The following is a 22,173-nucleotide window of genomic DNA, read 5'->3' as shown; positions in this document are numbered from 1 at the left end:
ACAATCATTTTTAAAGCTCATATAAATTTTAGCCCTTCAACAAGCATGCTTTCATGGAACACACAGGCACAGCATATCCCTGTCTGACTATCCAGAAATAAGTATATGACACAAGGAATTGAAATGATACTTACCCAATGCCCTGAGCTATGTTCTCTAATTGCCGACACATACAAGATCGAACTTCATATTCCACATCTTGACAGAGTGATTTTACCAGGGGAAGTATCTCTCTTTTAATGCTTAGAAGGCAAAGAAAGGAACGTGCAAGTGGGTATTTTAGACTAAAATTTTCAAACAGTTATCATCAAAATCTTAGCTTACCCTAACAACAAACATATTTTAATATAAAGCTTTATAGTCTAGAATGGATTTTCACATGTCATTAAAGTTTGGAGGTTATCTCCTGTTACTTGCAAATCATATACATGATTGGATCTTTGTAAAATAATGGTTAATTTTGGATTCACAATTAAACATCTTAGCTAAGATAAAAGGTTACACAGGCAAGTGGAATATCTAGCAACTATCTACCGAGATACTCTTCAACTTTATATTTTATTCTGTGCCATAATTATATAACATTCCAATCTTTCCACTTGGTTATTTATCATCTGGGCAGAGAGGAGCATATACATTATAAACATTCCCCATAAAGCCTCAAAATAAGAGAAATTATCCAAAATAATGAATTTTTAACAATAATGGAAGAAATCAGAAAGTCTTATCTTTATGTACGGTTGGACAGTTTTTGACGTCTATAGAATAATACCATTTTATGCTCAAAACTACACTCAGTGTGTGACAGAGAAGGCTAAGATGAGAAATAGAAAAAGTTAACCGTGTTGATTTGAAGAGCCATGAGATCAGAAGAAATGCATCTGAATAGTAGACTAGGTAGACTATAAGAATTCTACAGAGTTAAAACAGCTAAACTTGTATGTAGTATGGAATAACATAATGTAAGTCTAATATAATAGTAAATCACACGACCATCATACATTTTAAATCGATTTAATTGAATAAAGTAGACAAAAAAATTATATACAAATACTCACGTATGGGCATCAAATTTGTTGGTCATTTTTCCTAAAATTTTACAACTAACTAAACGAGACTGGACAGTTTGGGAAAGTTGTGCCTTGGAAACAAGTGGGTTCAAAATCTAAAGAGAAAATATTTAGAGAACAAATTCACAAAGTTTTATATATTCTTGCCACTAATGTCAGCTATTTTCCTCAAGGAATATTTTAAGATGCTAAGTGTTTTTAAGAAACCTGAGTTATAATTTGAGGTGTCTCATAACCTGAATCACCTTGTTGACCTTCTGCGTTATTAAAGGGAAGATGATGATAAATTACATAATTAAAAAACAACCAGGCCGGGGGGGGGAGGGGGGGGCTGGGAGCCTGGGTGGCTTAGTCAGTCAAGTGTCGGACCTCGGCTCAGGTCATGATCTCATGGTTTGTGGGTTGGAACCCTGCACCGGGCTCTGTACTGACAGCTCAGAGCCTGGAGCCTGCTTCAGATTCTGTTGTCTCCCCCTCTCTCTGCCCCTCATCCGCTCATGCTCTGTCTCTCTCTTTCAAAAATAAATAAAAACGTTAAAATAAAAATTAAAAAAACAACAACAACAAGCAGGTACACAAGCCCTGAATTAAAGCTTATGATGAATTCTGTAATGATCTGTGTGCACATAAAGTGTAATTACTGAAATGCACATCTTCAAAAGAAAAATAAGCAAATTACCAGACAGCCTGAAATTTTTGTTCCATACAGATTAATTTTTATATTTACCCTAAAGAGATACAAAACATTATAGCTTCAAATAGATTCTATTAAGTAATTCTGACATCGGCAATAACCCAAGTGTGATATTGTATTGCGTACACGCCGGGCACCCAAAAACTCAACAGCATGACATATTATAAAGAACTATGAAGATCAGATCCTGATTCTGGCCCCTGCTCTTAATCTGTCCAAGTAATCTTGCTGTTTCTTATTTCTCATCCCAAGATTTCTCATCTACTTAAAATGGAAATTAAACTGTCACCCTACGGTCCCTCCAAGTTCTGAAACTCTATGACTCTAATAAAAAGGTCAACTGGTTTTTTTCCTCTCCACAAAGAAGCCAGAAATGCTGAATGCATAATGATACATATAATTTAAAACTCAAAGACCTGAAACAAAATAAACTGCATGCTTAAAATCGTAAACATCACATAAAATAATATATGGCATTCGGGAGTAAAAACTGCATTCTACTACATAGCACTCTTCACAAACTAGAAGCAACAAATGTCAACATTACGTTCAACGTTTAAATATCTGTTAATCACCGAGATGTTTGGCACTAAGTATACAAACATCCTCATAATGGGGTAAATCTTCCCACTTTCAAGCTAGTGTTTCGGCACTGAGATAGGACCGCAAATTGTACGAGGGCAAAGGAAGGACGAAAACACTTCATGAAATACACAGAGGACATTTCCTCAACGGAGAGCTACTTTTTTCAACCAGGACATATTTGAAAAGAATCTAAGGATGATGTTCAAAGAGTGAAAAATCATTTCATTACAGAATAAATTTCCTTTCTAACTTTCTTATTCTCCCATTTTAATTTACTAGAACTTTGAGATGAGAACATATTAAATAATGTTAAAAATTAAAAAGCAAACTAGTAACAATATTTGCAACAAACATAACAAAGGATTGGCAACCTTGAAAAATAGTACATATAAATAGTGATCAAATGATATGACCAGACAATTCCAAAAGAATAGAACTGATATAAACATATGAGAAAATATTTAACAGCGTAATAATCAAAAAAAATTCAAATTAAAATATAATCCCATTTTTTGGCTCATCAAATTACACTGGAATGCTATTGGTGAGAACAGTCCAGAAACAGGCATTTTCACATATTGCAGTAAGAGCCTTAAGAATCTGAATGCCCTCTGACCCAATAATTCCACTTTTTTGGAAGCTACAGTTAAGAAAATTATCTGAGGGGCGCCTGGGTGGCTCAGTCGGTTAAGTGTCCTACCTCGGCTCAGGTCATGATCTCACAGCTTATGAATTTGAGCCCTGCGTCGGGCTCTGTGCTGACAGCTCGGAACCTGGGGCCTGCTTTGGATTCCGTGCCCCCCCTCTCTGCCCCTCCCCTGTTCGTGCTCTGTCTCTCTCTCGAGAACAAACATAAAAAAAAAATTTTTTAAAGACAATTATCTGAAAAACAGAAAAAGCTCTACAGAGATGTTTACTAATGCCTCATTTTATTAATAAAATACTGAAAACAGGTTTAAATGTTTAACAAGTAAAATATTTTGTAGCTACTACCAAATGAGTTTAACATATGAAAAGAATCCTAAGTGAAAAACAACCACATATAAATTCAACATGATTATGAATATGGCAAACAAAAAACATATACAGGGAAAAAATCTGAAATGATTTTTCAGATTTTGGCTAAATACAGAACCACGATTTTTCTTCCTATTATTTTCTGTGCTGCTCATACTTTCTATAATGAACATGTGTTGCTTTCAGAGTGGGAAATGACCTTATTCTTTTTTTTAAATACTACCACTTTTCAGTAAAAACAAAAACAAAACCCCTGGAGTGACTTACTTAATAGCACTTACCAAAATATGTGTGTGTGTGTGTGTGTGTGTGTGTGTGTGTGTGTGTGTGTGTATTGCATTACCTCATGTTTTAGGGTTTCTTTGGGCAATACTTCTATTACAGAGAGAAGAGTTTCCAACCATGCATTGCTGACACCTGATTGACACAAGGAAAAAGAAAAAAAAAAGTCTCACAAATTAGTTTTAACTCAGCCATCAAGTGACAGCACTATTTAATAAAATGGGGTATAATTATTTTTATTACTATTTTAAGAAGTTCCTCTATTTTCTTTTTTGCTTTAGCCAACATCTAGAAAACATTTATATCTTTAAAAATAATATGGGGGAGGGAATACCCTTCAGCCAAAATGTGTCATTTTTGCTGTACAATAATAACACAAACATATTGTAAAATTCAAAAATTCTAAGAGGTAAGTACAGATCATAAGATAAATTAATGCGTCTTCAGCTTTCTAGGATCCTAAACTTTGCGGGGTTTGTAAGGAAACAGCCATGGCTATTTTTAGTCATACTCATGGTCAAATCTTGGGCAGGATAGCCTCATTCACTTATGCTCATCAGGCTAACGAGATCCCAAAGGCCTTACGGCCACCTCCAGGAAACAGTAAGCACAGAACTAACAAGCCAGGCTGCTGACCTGCATCCCTGTGCTCCAGATGTAGCAGAATGACTTGGAGGAAGGAGTGGGCATATGTATGAATTGACACTGATTCTTCCTGTAGAATGGTCCGGAACGACACCGCAGCCGTTAACTGCATTTCCACTCCCGCCACATGCAGGACTTCCTGTGTAATCAGAAAGAGTTTGCTATTACACAGAGGCGAGATCGGAAACTCTAATTTTTAAAAATCCAAGGTCATAGAAACCAAACACAGTCAGAGTCCACAAAATAACTATATATGACCTTTAAGGATATGCACTTCCTCTTATTACTTTAAGAAAACTATTATTAATCTGCTCCTTACTGTTTAACTCATTAGACCACCAAAAAGCTTAAATGTTGTCGGCACTCACAAAATAACATTCCATTGTTTTTTTTAAATGAAAATTATAAATATATATAAACCTTTTAATAATGGAATAGGGATTTTTGATAGATTTAAATTTCTATTTTTGCATTGCATTGTACAGTTCACCATCATACCTAGAATAGGAATGTCAAAGATCAAAGGTTTTCATTCCCTGTATTTCTATTTCAAAAAATAAACATTAAACATTCTACTATAAAAAAGGAACACACTTAAGATTGTGTAAATGTGTCTTCCCCTTTAGATAACTGACAAGAATATAAATTACCATGAAGTAAACTGCTTTTAAAAGAAGGAATTTTTTAAATATAAGAATGTTTCTAAAAATTAATTATATCCATAGCCACTCCTTAAAAAAAATGGTAACGTATGTTCAAAGTTAAAGACTACATGAGATACTAATTTTCAACACATCAAAAAGTAAAAACAAAAAAAACAAAAACAAACTTTCATTTAAACCTCATCAAAGATACTACCTCTACTTCTCTATGAGAGAGAGAGAGAGAGAGAGCTCGTGTGTGTGTGTGTGTGTGTGTGTGTGTGTGTGTGTGTTAGCTAAAAGCATTACTTTGCTGCTTAATCAGTTATGTCAATTATGGGAATTTCCCTTAAATGCCTACTTTATAACTAACATAGTGAAGTTCGTAGAATAACGTGGAACAAATATGAACAACAAGGTTTCCTATCTGTGACCTTAAGAAAATTGATCTTTCCGTATTATTTCCTAATCTAGAAAATGTGAATTCTAGTACCATCTTCTCAGAGATTTAAATCATTTAAACAGAGCTTGCATGACTTACCAACTTGTGCACACTGGGCATTTAAGTAATGACCACTGGCCATCCATGGGGCTCCTCTACACGAGGCCACCTAATAGGAATCTCATCTTGTCCACATCTGAACTGACCTCTCCCCCAAACCTGTTCCTCCTCCCATCTTTATCTCCACAAACAGTGAATGACAACTCTTCCCTTCTGGTCGCCGGCCCAAAACTCTGGGGCTGGCCCTTAGCCCCTCTCAGCCTCTCACTCACCACAGATGGCCAACCAATCCTGACACAGAGTCTGACCACTTTCCACCATCACCTCCAGCCTGAGTTACCCCAGGAACCTGTTAACTAGTCCCGGATGCCATCATGGCACCTCTACTGTCTAGTCTCTACACAATAACCTGAGAGATTCTTATAAAACACAAGTCCGATCATGTCACTTAGCAGCTCAAACTCCCCAGTGGCTTCCATCCCACTCAAAGCAAAAGTCAGTCCTTTCACTGACTTCCCAGATCTGTTCCCACTGCCCACTTTTCCCAGACTTCCACATGACTGGCTCCCTGATCTCTCTCGAGCCTCTATTCAAGTATCACCTTTCCAGGGAGCTCCTCCCTGAAGACCTGATTTCATACTGAGAGCCACTCCCCCGCTCAAGCTCTCATCACCTCCTTTATATTATAGGTCTATCACCTCCACTGTCCAACATGCTCATATGCTTGTGGTCCGTCTCCCACACCTGAATACAAGCTGCAGGACCGCAAGAGTTTCTGGCTGTTGCGCTCACCACTGCAGCCCACCTCCTAGCACACAGCAGGCATTCAGGAAGCGACTGCCAGATGACTGAGTATCCCTTACCCTTTCACCTAAAGTTTCTGCTCTTGGCGCTCTGTCCTTTCACACACATTTTCCACATCTCCTAAAGGATGACTTCAAGAGATGCTGAGGTGAGTCCTAAAGATTAGGGATTGGCAGAGTTAGACACAAGGCGAAGCGAACACAGATCACTAGAAATGCATTCTCAACCCTCCATCGTGCCCATAAGGGGATGTTCCTGCCATCTTCTCCCCCAGCATCTGTGCAACCAGGATGCAGACCAAATACCCAGCCTTCTCGATTCGCGTGGTGGGGCCACGGCCAGTAATCGTCCTGGGAGATAACATGTCATCCTACCGCAGGAGAAACTCAGAGTCGGCAAGTATCCTGCTCAGGGCCAGCAAGCTAGCGATCGGCACCTGTGAGGCTTAACCCTTCCTTGTCTGCCTGATGCCAGGCTAAGTACTCAACTCTTCCTCATGGACTCTGCGCTTCCATTCATCATCCCATCCATCGGCTCAAATCAATCCCGAACCCTCATGTGGTAGTGTGGGAATCTGGCAGCGGCTTCACGGTGGCAAAACGTTTAAGCGGTTAATTCCCAGGAAACCTACAGTACGTTCAAACTTTTGTGTCACGCACACGAATGTTATTTCACAAGTTTCCGCGGCCAATAGTCGCTTATATATCTTAAGAGTTCTTGGCTAAAAGAATAAGAGAAGGAATGATAAGGCGTAAAGCAAAAGCAGCGACTGGTCTCGGAAATCAGCCCTCCCATATCCCCTCGTTTTACTGTTTCCAAAACAAACACGTGTTCCACACTACCTATTTTGGATTTGGAAAACACTCTTACGAGGTCTGACGTGGCTGGTATACATCACTTACAGGTTTCAGAACGCACGGCTTTTATTTAGCAACAGAAACTACTTTGCAAGGGAATATCAACATGTACTGTGAGGGCCACCGCGTTCATTCCGGTTCACACGAGTCTGCTGTTTTAAGTTCCAAGAGATGTCATCCTGCCCCCTCTTAAAGTCATTAGAGTCTTGGGTTTTGTACGTATGCAAACTTTATGCAAAAGAAGAACGCGGGAAGCTCTCCAACTTCGTTATCTTCTTACTGTATTACTTAGTCTTGACTCCCGCAGCAACATTTGCCCCAACTATTTTGCATTTAATTTTCGAAAAATCCTCAAGTCTTATCAGGATTTGGGTGTTTCTCTTGTTGTGCTGACTTCAACATCTGGGACTGTCCACTGTTAAGAAACCAGCACAGACTAAGAGATTTTATCACTGCTAAAAATCAACTGACTGCTAAGCATATTTTTCTGAAACACAATACAACAAGCATTTGATACTTACCAGTAAGTGTTCTCCTCCACAGAGTCACACCCTCTGGACAAACATAGTGAGATCCATACTCTCTGCGTAAATAAGTGTGCATCCTCATGGACCTTGGAAGACACTGAAAAGTAAATTCCTCTATTGCTTAAGTGCATGCCTTACTGGCGGTTACGTTCCTCTTATATATACTACTGTATGGCTGGCATTCCAACTTGAATTCCTCAAAAATGAAATGAGACATTTTATAAACGAGTTAATGGTACATTTCCAAGTTTAAAAAACTATTCCCGCTTAAGGAAGGAAAACGTACTAGACACTTCTCTGCTCAAGTTAGCATGAACTTTAGTCCTCTCTTTGGTTAGCATCAACGGTACGAGAAAGCGTTTTGTACGACATGTTACGGTCCTGGCCTAGAGGGAAACTGCTCTGTCTCCAGTAAGCCCACATGGTATACCTCAAAAGATATTGCTCTTTATTATATACAACACAGAGAAGCATTACACAAATCACTGGCTTATTCCAAAAGAACAAAATATTTTGGATTCACACATTTGGAAACTCAACTTACTGAATTAAACTGGTAAACATATTTACCACAAATGGCGCTGGCTAAAGGTAAAGGAGAACTAAAATTACAAGTATCTTTGTAGATTTTTAGAGAGACTATCACTGATCATTTGGAAGTTAAATAATAGGGATTTAAATATTAAAACATTGAAGACCTAGGACACATAAATTATCTGGGGTTCTGAGGGTCACAACCGTGACAATTTTCAGTGACTAACAGTAGCGGTAAGCAGCTCTTTTCACTATAAAAATGGTGACGTTTATAAGACTTTAAAGCTGAGTTAAGTGTGAATAACTGGAACATACCAACTCAGATACCTTTAACAATTCACTACACCTCATTTGTTTCCCCTATCACTGACCGCCAGGCTCTACACTAAAATAAAGGAGAACTGGTTGGGAATCCTGAAAGTCAAAATCCGAGAGGGAAAGGGGGAAAATAAAGTGGAGACAACAGGAACAGGAACAAAAGGGATGTCTTTTATCCTTCTTTAAATCTGTGTTTCAGTGATTAGCAAGGTTCATGAGGAGGTACACATAACAATATCCCAAAGATCTCTTTCCATAAAGGAAATACCAGTGGTAACTATCATACCACTACTGTAGATGTGCAATGAAGTGTCCTTCCATGCAAAATCATGACAACACCGGGGCGCCTGGGTGGCTCAGTCAGTTAAGCGGCCGACTTCGGCTCAGGTCATGATCTCGCAGTCCGTGAGTTTGAGCCCCGCATCGGGCTCTGTGCTGACAGCTCAGAGCCTGGAGCCTGTTTCAGATTCTGTGTCTCCCTCTCTCTGACCCTCCCCCATTCATGCTCTGTCTCTCTCTGTCTCAAAAATAAACGTTAAAAAAATTTAAAAAAACAAAACAAAACAAAACCATGACAACACCAAACAAATAAATACATTTCAAGACAATGGTTTTGAAACTGAGCTTCTTTTTTTTTTTTATTATTTTTTTTTTAATTTTTTTTTTTCAACGTTTATTTATTTTTGGGACAGAGAGAGACAGAGCATGAACGGGGGAGGGGCAGAGAGAGAGGGAGACACAGAATCAGAAACAGGCTCCAGGCTCTGAGCCATCAGCCCAGAGCCCGACGCGGGGCTCGAACCCACGGACCGCGAGATCGTGACCTGGCTGAAGTCGGATGCTTAACCGACTGCGCCACCCAGGTGCCCCGAAACTGAGCTTCTAATTAGACTACTCCGCCCAGTCATTTTGACATATAATATGTTAGAGTCATGTAATCTCATGATTTAGGCCAAGAATGTAAATAAAAAGCTATATATATAACACTGCAAAGAACAGATATGCTTATCAAAGAAACATCTATTTGCTCGATATAGCACTGAAAGTAACCATATCAAACGATCCATTGTAGCCATATTTAATTAGTTGAACACATTTTGATAAAATGATAAACTGTTTTCTTGGAGGGGCAATCAGCGTTGGAAAGCACACCAAATGTCTATAACCAAGTGGAAACTGGGCTCTCTTTCTAGTCAGTCTGTCCTAATCTAGTCCCTTCTAATCTCTGTCTACAGTAGCCCAATGAAGATCTAATTTTGATAATTTAATTTTAATTTCATTCACAGCTATTTATTAAGCATCATACTAAGTGTACTGGGAAGCTGGAGAAAAGTCAAACATTGTTCCCTACCTTTGAGGGGCCCCTGTAGCTTCCATATATTTAAACATTCAATAAACGTTTAGTTACATTCAAGGCTGTGCCAGGTTCTGGAGCAGGACTAGCAGTGCACCTGTTAGTGCCACAGTTAAGACTGTAATAGGAGCCAAGGATGAGAGGCGCAGATGGCATAAGAACACCTGACAGGGGACCTGATCTCTCCCAAGGAGAGAGGATCGCGGAAAAGTGACACCCAGCCTGTGCAAAGAGAAAGAGATAACGAGACAAAAGCTGGATAAGCACGAAGAGTACGAGGGCAAGCGCTCCTGGCACTGAGAAATAAGAAGGAGCCCGGCGGACTCGGGAACCAAAAGGCCAGTGAGACTAGAGCACACCGCGAGAGGAGGGGCCGAGGCTGGGGAAAAGAGAAAGAACCCCAATTACGCAGGGCCTCAGATGCACTCAGTAAGAGAACACTCAAATCGTAGTCTTAAAGGCTTTGAAACAGCATGCAGACCACTACGATGAAAGTGAATCGGAAAGTAGAGAGGTGGGTGGAACGGGAGGGAGTAGTGGGAAGGGACCACTTGGAAAACCATGACCCTCATCCGAGCAAACCCCCACGGTAGCCAGGACTAGGGTGAAGGGGATGTGGTTGGAGAGAGGTGGGTGGATTCAAAACATATTTAAGACATGACATAAACAGGACTGCATAAGCGAGGAGCAAAAGAAGAGATGGGATCAAGGAGGACTCCCCACATCCTGCCTTGGAAACCAAGTGGATGATAGCGCTACACATTAGGACAGGGGGACACTAAAGGAACCTGAGGGGTCGAGGGGAAATAGCAGGACTGAATTTTGGACTTGTTAACCCTGAGAGGCCTTTGCGGCATCCCAGTGGAGATTACAAACAGAAAACTGCACATACGGATCTGATGCTCTGAGAAGGCATGCTGTAAATAAGAAAACTTACATAGAATACATGCAATTTATATAGATAATATATAAAGACCTGGGTGTAGATGAAATGGTCTACACAGAAAACAGATCAAAAGTGGCAATCTGCCACCGTAAATGTAATTTTACCCCGACAAAATAAGGGGGTTGAAGAACACAAAGTTTTAAAGGAAGACATCTATCACAAATGTTTTGGCAGAATATTTAATTTAAAATGCTAAATTATTCCTAATACATAAGTAGAAAACAATCAGTTGTTTTGTGTGGGGATAAGGGTGATGGTAGGCCACGGTGAAGGGGTATATGCATTTTGGGCTAAAATCGTTCCAAGATTAAACCAAGAAGAATAAAATAAAAGGAAAGGGAACTTACCCTCTCAGTAACGGAAGACTAGATAATCCTAATCAGCTCTCCTGATGGGGAGAATTTATAAAACCGGACAAAATACAAAAGTCATCTGTGTAAGAGCATATGGAAACTAACAAGGCTACCCATCCAAAACTAAGTAATTACCCGTCCTACATTGTTCATTACTAGATTAATTACCCATCCAAGATCTAAGAGACAAAGGCATTCCAGAAAGGTAAGCATGTAATCTGGGGCCTCTTTTTCCTCTGAGGCCATCTGCTAATTCTAGAAAAGACTCCTGAGAGGCTGACAGCTTAAGTGACTTTTTTTTGACAGTCTTGCAGAGGGTCCCCAGTAAGACCCATGGGACAGGATAAGGGTGATCCTGAAGCCGACTGGCTTTTGCCAGAGGAGCAGCCCAGCTTCACAACATCCAGTACCTGAAACTGGATTAACTGAGGCTTTACTGCCAGTGCAGTTAAGTGGCTCCCAGAAGAAGAGGAAGAGACCACCCTAAGGCTCAATCTATTTCTACAAATAATTTATCAAATACAAGGTCCAACATACAATCAATAATATGCAGGCACACGAAGAGATAAGAAAATACGAGTGAGATCCAGCAGAAGCAATATGAAACAGAAATGCACCACGCTCCGGGCATTGGTGCGATCAGATGCATACCTGGTTCAAGGGGACGTGGTAGATTTTCAAAAAAAGATTAGAAATTCCAGACCAGAAAAGTAGGATAATCAAAATCAGATTATGTGGGGAAACAGGTTTAAAAAGCTTAGGATGGAAAGCCGCCACCACCAGGCAAATGCACCCAAGGTCAGTTAGCGAGACACACTACAATGAGATCATGAGTAACTTGTTATATCACCTGCAGGAAATTCCTTTCCATCTGGCGCCAATATGCTATTGTGCTTTGATCACAAACTCCACTTGCCCCGCCCCCCCGACCCTTTGCTTCTTACACAAGTTAACAATTACTGTCTGATTGGTTTCTCCACGTTCACCACGTGTGTAACATCCTGAGAGCTCAATAAATATGGAGAGGAAACCCCTGTTCAGGGCTCTTGTCTCCTCCCGGACATTAGCCTCTCTAGTGTTCAATTCTGCATCCACTCTCTTGCTGGACAAGAGGAAACTCCGCACTCTTGGTCTGCGGCAAGATTAGACATAAATGAATCCGTAAACTGTAATATGATCAGGATAAATCACTCAAAATGAGTCACAAAGAGAAAATAAGGGAAAAGACATAGAAGATTGGACATTAAAAGGTCTAATATATGTGAAATTAGAGTCCTAGAAGAAAAACAGAGGATTAGGAAGAAGCACATTAGAAAAATATCTGAAAAGATAATGGTCAGGGTTTTTTAATGCAAATATTCTGACAAGTGTATAGCCTTATTTGTATGTATCTAGTGACTAATGATACTAAGCATCTTTTCTTATGCATACTGGCCATCCACAAATCTTCTTTAGTGAAGTAGCTGTTCAAATTGTTGCCCATTTCTTAAAATTGTTTTTTTTTTCTCCCTTATTCTTGAGTTTGGAGACCTGTTTACATATTCTGAATGCATGTTCTTCATCATATATGTGATCCACGAGTATTTTCTCCCATTCTAGGTCTTTTCTTTTCATTCTCTAACAGTGTCTTCTGAAGAGCTAAAGCTTAAAATTTTCATGAGGTCAAATACCAATTTTTTTCTTCTATGGATCATGCCTTGGTGTCATATGTTAGAAACCTATGACCCAAGGTCACAAAGATTTTCTCATTTTCTTCTAGAAGTTTTATAATTTTAGTTTTTAACAGGTTTACAATCTATTTTGAGTTAATTTTTGTGTGTGGTATGAAGTATGGACTTTTTTTTCCCAATTAACCCAGTACCATTTGTTGAAAAGACTATCCTCTCTACACAGAACTGCCTTTGCTCTTATGCTGAAATCAACCGGCAATGTATATAAAGGACTTATTTTTCCTCTGTATATGTCCCACTGACTTGTCTTTATATAAATATGACATAGTCTTAATTGCTGCAGCTGTATATTAGGTCTCAAAATCAGGTAGCAAAAAATCCTCCAACTTTGCTTTTCTTTTTCAAAGTTGTTTTGGCTATTTTTGGTCTTTTATATTTTCATATGAATCTTAGAATTAGCTGGTCATTTCCTATCAAAAATAAAGGAACAAAAACAAAAACCTAACATGGTGGAATTTTTATTATTTTACGTTGAATATATAGATTGATATGGAAAGAACTGACATCGTAACAGTATAGAGTCTTCTGATCCATGAACATGGTGTACCTTTGCATTCACTTAGTTCTCATATTATTTCTCTCAGCAATGTTCCACAGTTTTCAGTATACAGACCTTACATATCATTTATCAGATTGAACCCCAAGAATTACATATTTCAATGCTACTGTGATAGTTTAAGAAAAACTTCAATGTCCAATTGTTTGCTAATATAGAAATACAATTGACTTGTATATTGATCTTATATCCTCCAGCCTTTCTATATTTACTTAGTAGTTCCATTATTTTTCTTATGTAGATTCCAGCATAGATAATAATGTTATCTAACAAAAAAAAAAAAAAACCCACAATTACTTCTTTCTTTCTCTGCAAGTGAATGCCTTTCGTTAATTTTGTTGCCATACTGCATTGGCTAAAACGTTCAGTATAATGCTGAACAAGGTGGTATTAGTGGACACTCTTGGCTTGTTCCTGAACTTAGGGGAAAGCATTCAGTCTTTCACCTTTAAGTATAATGTTACCTATGTGTTTTTCAAAGGAAGCTCCTCTCTAAGTTTGCTAAGTTTTGCTAAGCTTCGTTTTGTTTTTCAGGAATGACTGTTAAGCTTTTGTCAAATATTTTTCCTAAATCTACGGAGATGATGAAAAGGTAGTGTTATTTTTTTTTCTTTTTCCTTTTTTTTAGTTTGTTGATAGGATAACTCACATGGATGCGTTTTTAAATGTTTAACAAACCCTAAATTCCTGAAATAAACTCCAACTGGTCATGGTGGATTATCCTTTTCTATATGTAGCTTGATTTGATTTACTGGTTTTCAGAAGATGTTTTCATGTAAGCTCATGAGGGATATGCATCTGTAGTTGTTTGTTTTGTAATGTCTGTGTCTCATTTGGGTATCAGGGTGATGCTGGCCTCATAAGATGACTTGTTCTTACTTCCTCTATTTTCTAAATGAATCTGTGTGGAATTGTTATTTCATTTACATTTACCCTAATTTTTACCATTTCTGGTACTCTATTTCTTCATGTAAACCCAATGTCCATCTCTTATCACATCATTTCTGCCTCAAATATCTCCCTTAGCATTTCTTGTAAAATAAGTCTGGTACAAAGAATCCTTTCAATTTCTCTTTGCCTAAATAGTATTTTGCTTTCATCCTTGAAAGGTATTTTCACGGGGTACAGATTTCTTATTGACATTTTTTTTCTTGCTTTTAGTACTTCTAACACTCCATTGTCCCCTAATCTGCACTATTTCTGGCCAGAAGTCTGCTTTACTCTCACCTTTGTTCCTCTGTTTGTAATGTTTCTTTCATCTCTGGCTGCTCCCGAGATTGTTACGTTTTACTTTCAGCAGTTTGATCGCAATGCGCCTGGTGGTGGTGATGGTGGTGGTAGAGTGTGTGTTTATCCAGCTTCAGGTTCTCTGGGCTTTTGGATCTTTGGTTTGTTGTTTATTAACTTCAGAAAAGTCTTGACTATTATTTCTTCAAATAGTTCTTCTTTTCTCATTCTGAGACTCCAATTGCACATATATTAGACCACCTGACATGGTCTCAAAGCCATGTGATGCTCTCTCCTGTTTTGTTTTGTTTTTTCTACTTGGTTCTATCTTTGTGTTTCAGTTTGGATAATTTCTACCTTCAAGTTCACTGATTCTTTCCCCATCTGTGTCCAAACTGCTGATGAGCCCATCAAAGGAATGCTTCATCTCTGATGTTATCTTTTTTTAAAAAATATTTTAAAGTAATCTCTACACCCAACATGGGGCTCGAACTCACAACGTCGAGATCAGGAGTCACGTGCTCCACCGACTAAGCCAGCCAGGTGCCCCATCATCCTTTTTATTTCTAGCATTTCCAGCGGATCATTTTATAGCTTCCATCTCTGCTGAAATTCTCTGTGTGTCCATGCAGATAGCCTGAGGAAATGGGCAGTGTTGAGTTCCCGTTCCCTTCCCCAAGCAGCAGCCATTAGTCACCGCACTGGCATCAGCAAGGGAGAAGGGAGAGTCTCTCCAATCTCCTGTCCTGACCCCTAAGGCAAGGAGGCTTGTGGAAAAGAGACTGCAAGTGGGTGCAAAGTTCCCTTGTGTCTGGAGCTCCAAGTTATTCTAAACTGATATGCTGCCCACGCTCAACCTTTCAAAACCTGTCACAATTTCAGCTGATTTTTTTTTTTTTTCTAACAACCTTATGTGGTGGTCACTTCTTCTATAGTCAGTCAAAAGTCAGTGTCCCTGTGTCCCATCTTTTCTCAGAGGAGCTGCTGCTCTTCTGAATGTGGTTTTCTTGGTTGCCTTGTGACCACTTTCGACAGGCTCAAAAGAACTGGTGACTGAATGGACTCTGTGACTAAGCTATTGTTGTTGGACAGGAGTGTTGCTTTCTTGCACACTTCCACACCCTAAGTACAAGTGGAACTGATGGCTTTTGTGTCTGAGCCCTGAGTAGTCCTTCCTCTCTTATAAGCTTACCTAAATATTTAAATGAATGCTTGCTGTACTTTAGAGTTTCTAGATGTTCTGATTTGAGAAATTTCTAGGATATTTAGTTCATCACTGCCAAAAGGTTACTTAATCCATAAAGCTTTACATCAAAGATGACACACCTTTATTACAGTATAGTATGGAAATACCTGCCTTGTTTTATAATTTTGCAAGGACTGTAAACAAAAATGTCTATAAATGATCCTTCATATCACTCAAATGCCTTACATCAGAAACAATATCCAAGTAGTAACAGAGGTTGCACTATCACAGAAATAAAAGATCTTCTAATTAAGAATTTCAAAAGTTCTGGCTGATTTTTATGGTAGGGTAAAAATAACAAATGAATGACTAAGAAGCACGTGGGAGAACACTGGTCTCCAACAGAATTCACTGAAAGGAAATATCTTCAGGTATTCGGAATACTAGCTACTATAACATTTTATGCATGCCCAGAAAAACTATGTACTCAGTAAATGTTTCCACTGAATTTAATTATTGTAAAATAATTAACGATGTTAATCTGTTTTGTCTGTAAGCATAAGTAGATAACAAGACATAACGTAAATATTATTTTCAAAACGCATATGGGTCAATGTACTTTTATTTTTGAACTACAAACCACAGAAGAAAAAGTAATTTGTATCATGTTCATGTTCCCTAATTCCTTGAGTTAATACTGCCTCTTTTTCTTTCTTTCTTTTTTTTAGTGAATTAGAAAAAATATTATATAATTTTATGCTTCCTAGCCCATAAAACCTCCTAGGTAGGTCGATTCTAACCCTTATGGGTTGTTTTTCATCAGCTTCCATTACAGGAATTATTTCATTTTCTTTCTTCACATTAGAGTGTCCCTAAATCCTTAGCCTGTCAATAGAGTACGAACAGTGGGCTTTTTATGACCTGTATGATATCTGGAACACCATGTTCTGATTATTCATAAACGTGTTGCTTGCACAAAATCCTTTTGCTTTTCTCAGGAGGGAACTTTAAACTTATCTCAGAAAACATGACCTACAGTGAGGAAGACCCGTACTTTTACTTTCGAGCTGCAAATGAAAGAAAAAAGTAACTTGTATCATCTGTTTATCCTCTTTAATACCTTTAGTTAAGACTCTCTCTTTTTCTTGGTGAACTGTACAAATAAGTTATGTAATTTCATGCTTCCTAGAGACCTCCCAACAAAATATTCATAGTCGTACGTTGATTCTTTTAAGCCTGCATTTTCTCAACTGTGGAGAATAAATATATCATGTAGAGTTGTTATAAGACGTTTAAAAGGATGTGTCTAAAGTATTAAGCACAGTGCCCGGCCCACAGAAAGTGTTCCTTCTAATTATCATTGGCTATCCACACATCTGTACCTCCTGAAATAAGACTTGAAAAGGAAGTAAAGCTAAAGTTTTTTTTTTTTTTTTTAATGTTCATTTATTTTTGAAAGAGACAGGGACAGAATGTGAGTGGGTTGGGGGCAGAGAGGGAGACACAGAATCTGAAGCAGGCTCCAGGCTCTGAGCTGTCGGCACAGAGCCCGATGTGGAGCTCGAACTCACGAGCTGTGAGATCATGACCTGAGCCGAAGTCGGACGCTCCACCGACTGAGCCACCCAGGGACCCCAGGAAAGCTAAGCTTTTTATTCACGTACATCTATATTTACACAGAAAAGGTTTATTTAAATTTTTGAAAATGAAATCTTTTTTTTTTTTTTTACATCTACCTATATTCAGGGGCACCTGGGTGGCTCGGTCGGTTAAGCATCCAACTTCGACTCTGGTCATGATTTCGCAGTTCCCGAGTTTGAGCCCCACGTCGGGCTCTGTGCTAACAGCTCAGAGCCTGGAGCCTGCTTCAGATTCTGTGTCCCCTCTCTGTCTGCCCCTACCCCACTCGTGCTCTCTCTCCTTCAAAAATAAATAAACATTAAAACAAAATTTAAATCTACCTATATTCAGTAGATATAAAATCACAATCACATTGGCAGAAACTTGTATTTTTTCTGTTATTCCCATTAATGAAAATAATGTCATGTAAAATAACAGTAAAACTAATAAATCTTTCGAGAATCAGATTGGTAGACCCCATCTGCTAATCTCAAATGACTAAATTTCATACTGATTAATTACGTCTTTTTTTATCCTTTCATTACTATGCATCTCTCTCCCACTCCCCCAAAAAAGCTCTCTCCAGGACCACAAAGCAGCATCATACCATTCCACTGACAGTCTGTTTTTACTTCTCATCCAAGAATGCCATCAGTGGATCAGGCCAATATATCATTGGTCTTTCAGGCAGGCACTTACAGTCTCCGAATATGAAGTTCAATCAATGCTCATTTTTAAATCACTGTTGGGTGCCTATTAGTTTGCCAAGCACTGTTGCAGGTTCTGGGGGTACCATGATAAATCAGACTGTCAAAGTTTCCACCCTTAAAGGAAGAAAGAGAAAAGAAAGGCAGGTGATGAGTTCAGAAGCTAGATGGGATCAGGGGTGCCTGGGTGGCTCAGTCAGTTAAGCGTCCGACTTCAGCTCCGGTCATGATCTCGTGGTCCGTGAGTTCGAGCCCCGCGTCGGGCTCTGTGCTGACAGCTCAGAGCCTGGAGCCTGTTTCCGATTCTGTGTCTCCCTCTCTCTCTGCCCCTCCCCCGTTCACGCTCTGTCTCTCTCTGTCTCAAAAATAAATAAATGTTAAAAAAATAAAAAAGAAAAGGAAGAAAGAAAAGAAAGCTACACGGGATCATTTTATGGAATGGTAAGGAGTTTTATTCTAACCTGAAGTGAGAAGTTACTTTTATTAGTTTCTTGTGGCTGCTGTAATAAATTACAACAAACGGGGTGGCTTAAAACAACAGAAATGTATTCTGAAGGCCAAAGGTCCTAAATCAGTGTTATTTAACCAAAATCAAAATGTTGGCCAGGCCACGCTCCTTCTGGAGGCACTAGGGCAGAATCCATTCCTTGCCTCCTCCAGCTTCCAGTAGTTGCCGTATTCCTTGGCTTGTGGCCACATCACTCCAGTCTCCGCCTCCTTCACATGGCCTTCTGCGTGTCTGGGTCAAATCGACCTCTGCTTTCCTCTTATAAGGATACATGTGACGACATTTAGGACCTACCCAGATAATCCAGGATAATGTCCCTATCTCAAGATGCTTAACTACATCTGCAAAAACTCTTTTTCCAAATAAGAGAACATTTTTAGGTCCCAGGGATTAGGACCTGATCTCTTTGGGAGGCTATATTCTGCCTACCGCACCACTTAAGCAATTTTCATGCAAGAAGATATGATTGATGCTTTGAAAAGATCTCTCTGAAGAAAAAAAAATAACTATGTGAGATGATGGATGTATTAATTAACTTGACTGTGGTAATCATTTCTCAATGTACACATATATTAAATCATTACGTTGGTACACTGTATATATAATTGTCAAAAAAAATTGTAGATTGTTCCCAGAATAAATAAATAAATAAATAAATAAATAAATAACCTCTATGGCTGAGTGGGCTGGGTGGGTGGGGGGGGGGGGGGCAAAGTAGAAACAATAGGTCCAGCAAGGAGGCTGATGTGTAATCAGATGAGAGTGGACTGAGGCTTGAGAAGTAAAATTATATATTCTATATCTGCTGCAATCATGATAAGCTAATGAGAAGGTTGTGTAATAGTTAAGAGGGGGGACTCAGCAGCCAGACTTCCTGTTCAAACCCAATTATGCCACGTGCTAGCTTTGTGACCTTTGGCAAGTTAGTCAAGTAAGGTGTTTCCTCTTCTATCAAGTGATCCTTATAGAATTGCTAGGAGTCATCAAAAAACTAAAAATGCACAAAGTGTTGACAGAGTACAGTGCCTGACACGCAGTAAGACTTCAGCAAATGTTAGCTATACTTATTTTTATTCGTTCCTGATATTGCACATTTTCTAATATATAATTTTATGCAGTAGATTTTTGGGTCCCCAAATGAGTGGAAAAACAAAAGAATTCAATAACTCAACAGGCAGGGGCATTTTTTACAATTCATCATAAAAAGAGTCACTAGTAATTAGCCCATGTAATTATTATTATATGGGGTAATTACATCACTACCACTTTAATTTTATAAAGGACCAGAGCATTTTAGAAATGTATCCTAACAATCAAATTCTTTCACTTCTAGCTAACCAGAAGTTTAAGTCAAATATTGAAATCTAACATTTAAATAGATCCCAATTTATTGTGGAAAAGACTTAATCAATAAAGACCACAGACAAAAATTACTGGTTTTCAAAAGATGATACCCTAGGAATTAAGTCGTATAACATGAATATATTGTAACAACTGTATTTAAAAGTGTCTCCAATCTAGGAAATTTAAGTTGGAGGTCAAAATACTCTTTCTTTCTGGATTCTTACTTAAATTTAACCTTGAGGGGTGCCTGGGTGGCTCAGTCGGTTAAGCATCTGACTCTTGGTTTTTCAGCTCAGGTCATGATCCCCCCCAGCTTTGTGGGTTCGAGCCCCACTGACAGTGCAGAGCCTGCTTAGGATTCTCTCTCCTCCTCTTTCTGCCCCTCCCCCACTCACACTGTCTCAGTCTCTCTCAAAATAAACATACATCCCTACATAAATACATACATACATACATACATAAATTTAACCTTGAGATAAATAACCTCATAGCATTATCATTTGTTGTACGCTTTGGATAAAATTTACAAAGTGAACTGTAAAAATACAGATCAATTCAAATCTGATTCTATTTCTACCATTTTTAACCTACCTTCATCCCTAAGACAGTGAAAAGAGCAATTATTTTAAAAACTATTTTGCAGTTAATATATTATTGTAAGGATGAAATGCAAATGCAATACAACAAAAAGAAATAAAAATACCACTGGTAAAATGTTGTATTAAATAAGACCAGAGAAATCTTCATTATCACTGTATCTGATGCTCTTTATGGTAAAGATAAGATAAAGGGGGAGCTCTAAAAGTTTATACTATTGTTGCAAACGTGCTAACAATCTCAGGAATGATTAGTTTCTTACACAGAATATTTATTGTACTTATCTTTAAATTCTCTAAAAGTAAGTCATTCATAGATTAATATTAGTAAGTATGTAAATGACTCTTCCCTGTGGATTTAATGAACGACCAACCAAGAGACGCAAACCCAGCAGAACCATACAGATGCTCAAGCCAGAAATCCGGAAGGTATCTCTCACTTCCCACACCCAACTCATTAGGAAGTTCTGTTCTGTTCATTCTACCTAAATCATTGTGTCTCAAACACAGCCACTACTCTCCTCTGTCCCAGCTAGCTGGCCTAATCCAAGCCACCTTCACCTATCATGAGGACCAGTGCTATACTGTCCTCGTTCTCCCGCTCCAAGCCACTCTCCACACGATTATCAAAATGATCACTGTGAAATGTAAATGGGACAAGCCACTGCTCTGCTCGATGGCCTTCCACTGTCCCAAGGAAGAACATCTCTTACGCGCTCGGTCGCTGACCATCTCTCTAACCTCTCTTCAAGTCACACCCCACCATCACCCACTGCATTCCAGCCACACGTGCCTCTTCCAGCCCCAACCAGTTCCTTCATCTTAGGGCCATCTGCTGCCTCTTCCGCCTGGACCACTCATTCCTGCCTCTTCAAATGGCTGCTTCCTCCAATCCCTTTGGTTTTCAGCTCCTCAAAGAAGCTTTCTTTGACCTCCCGAGGCACAGTAGGTAATCCTGTCCCTTTACCCTGTTTTTCATAGTCACTTACTTGTTTAATGTCTGTTTCCCCCACTCTGGACTGTAACTTCCTTGAGGGCGAGTTCTCTGTTTTGCTCACCTCCATTTTCTCAGGCCTTAGAACAGTGCCTGGCACACGGGAGGGACTCGGGAGATACTCGGGAATGAATGAGTGCCATTATTACTAATTACTATTATTAGTAATATTATTATCATTGCTCTCATAAAGCCCAATATGCTTAATTCTTCACTAGTTTTACATAAAGTCAGGATCACACTATTAAATAGTCTCCTATGATTGTTCTTTAATTGTTCTCCAGAGTCTTTAGGCCCTTCTGACATAGAATCTAATCTGGGACTGTCCACCACCCTTTTGGTATCTTTTTTAGGACAAAACAGGATAAATGAGAGTCCTAAATAAACGGTCACTTGTTGACTAAAGAAATGAGTGAACAGGAGCCTGCGTGGCTCAGTCGGTTAAGCGTCCGGCTCTTGATTCCGGCTTGGATCACGATCTTGCAGTCATGAGACTGAGCCCCACGTTGGGTGCAGAGCCTGCTTGGGATTCTCTCTCTCTCTCTCTCTCTCTCTCTCTCTCTCTCTCTCTCTCTC

The 22,173-nt window shown here is 39.0% G+C and overlaps 1 protein-coding gene across 6 annotated transcripts in view; it reads right to left on the bottom strand.

The window, feature by feature from the left end:
* The window catches only part of PPP4R4 (protein phosphatase 4 regulatory subunit 4), a 110,221-nt gene that overhangs the window by 51,117 nt on the left and 36,931 nt on the right, over positions 1-22,173 (bottom strand). For 5 of the 6 annotated variants that reach the window (XM_040478137.1, XM_040478139.1, XM_040478135.1 and 2 more), the window contains 4 exons: positions 4,285-4,432; positions 3,710-3,783; positions 1,059-1,165; positions 135-242 (listed from right to left, as the gene is read on the bottom strand). In XM_040478137.1, coding sequence (XP_040334071.1) covers positions 135-242; positions 1,059-1,165; positions 3,710-3,783; positions 4,285-4,432 — 437 coding nt within the window. Of the gene's footprint in view, positions 1-134; positions 243-1,058; positions 1,166-3,709; positions 3,784-4,284; positions 4,433-7,618; positions 7,722-22,173 lie in introns of all 6 variants that reach the window. The other variant, XM_040478140.1, reaches the window with a different exon arrangement.

This window comes from Herpailurus yagouaroundi, unplaced genomic scaffold (assembly GCF_014898765.1).
Source record: "Herpailurus yagouaroundi ecotype Mexico unplaced genomic scaffold, PumYag 141, whole genome shotgun sequence".
Taxonomy (NCBI): domain Eukaryota; kingdom Metazoa; phylum Chordata; class Mammalia; order Carnivora; family Felidae; genus Herpailurus; species Herpailurus yagouaroundi.
Note: the sequence above shows the minus strand (reverse complement) of the source record. Positions and strands in the feature narration are given on the sequence as shown.